Below are 318 nucleotides of genomic sequence, written 5' to 3' on the forward strand. Positions count from 1 at the left end.
AGCCCGGGCCCGGCGGCAGGATGGTGAGAGGCGACGGAGCGGGGGGCGAGGGGCGTGGGGCAGGCGCGACGCTTCCCCCACCTCGGGCGGGGGAAAGCCCCGCCGAGACCCTGCTCTGACCCAGCTCCGCTCTGTTTTCTGTGCCCAGATGCTCTCCCGGGCCAAGCCGGCTGTGGGGGGTACCCCGCCGCCGGGAGACAAGCGGAGGAAGAAAGGGAAGAAGGTGCCGCAGCTGGAAGAGCTCCTGGCCCAGAGGGACTTCACCGGAGCGATCGCCTTGTTGGAGGTAACGGCAGCGGCGGCGGAGACCCTGGCCCC

The 318-nt window shown here is 71.7% G+C and overlaps 1 protein-coding gene across 1 annotated transcript in view; it reads left to right on the plus strand.

The window, feature by feature from the left end:
- Window positions 1-148: 148 nt before the first annotated feature.
- Window positions 149-318, plus strand: part of LOC104540835 (tetratricopeptide repeat protein 26-like) — a gene marked incomplete at both ends in the record, with an annotated part of 7,770 nt that continues 7,600 nt past the window's right edge. The window contains one exon of the mRNA XM_010184738.1: window positions 149-286. Within this exon, the coding sequence (XP_010183040.1) occupies window positions 149-286 (138 nt within the window). The remainder of the gene's footprint in view (window positions 287-318) is intronic.

This window comes from Mesitornis unicolor, unplaced genomic scaffold (assembly GCF_000695765.1).
Source record: "Mesitornis unicolor isolate BGI_N332 unplaced genomic scaffold, ASM69576v1 scaffold22415, whole genome shotgun sequence".
Taxonomy (NCBI): domain Eukaryota; kingdom Metazoa; phylum Chordata; class Aves; order Mesitornithiformes; family Mesitornithidae; genus Mesitornis; species Mesitornis unicolor.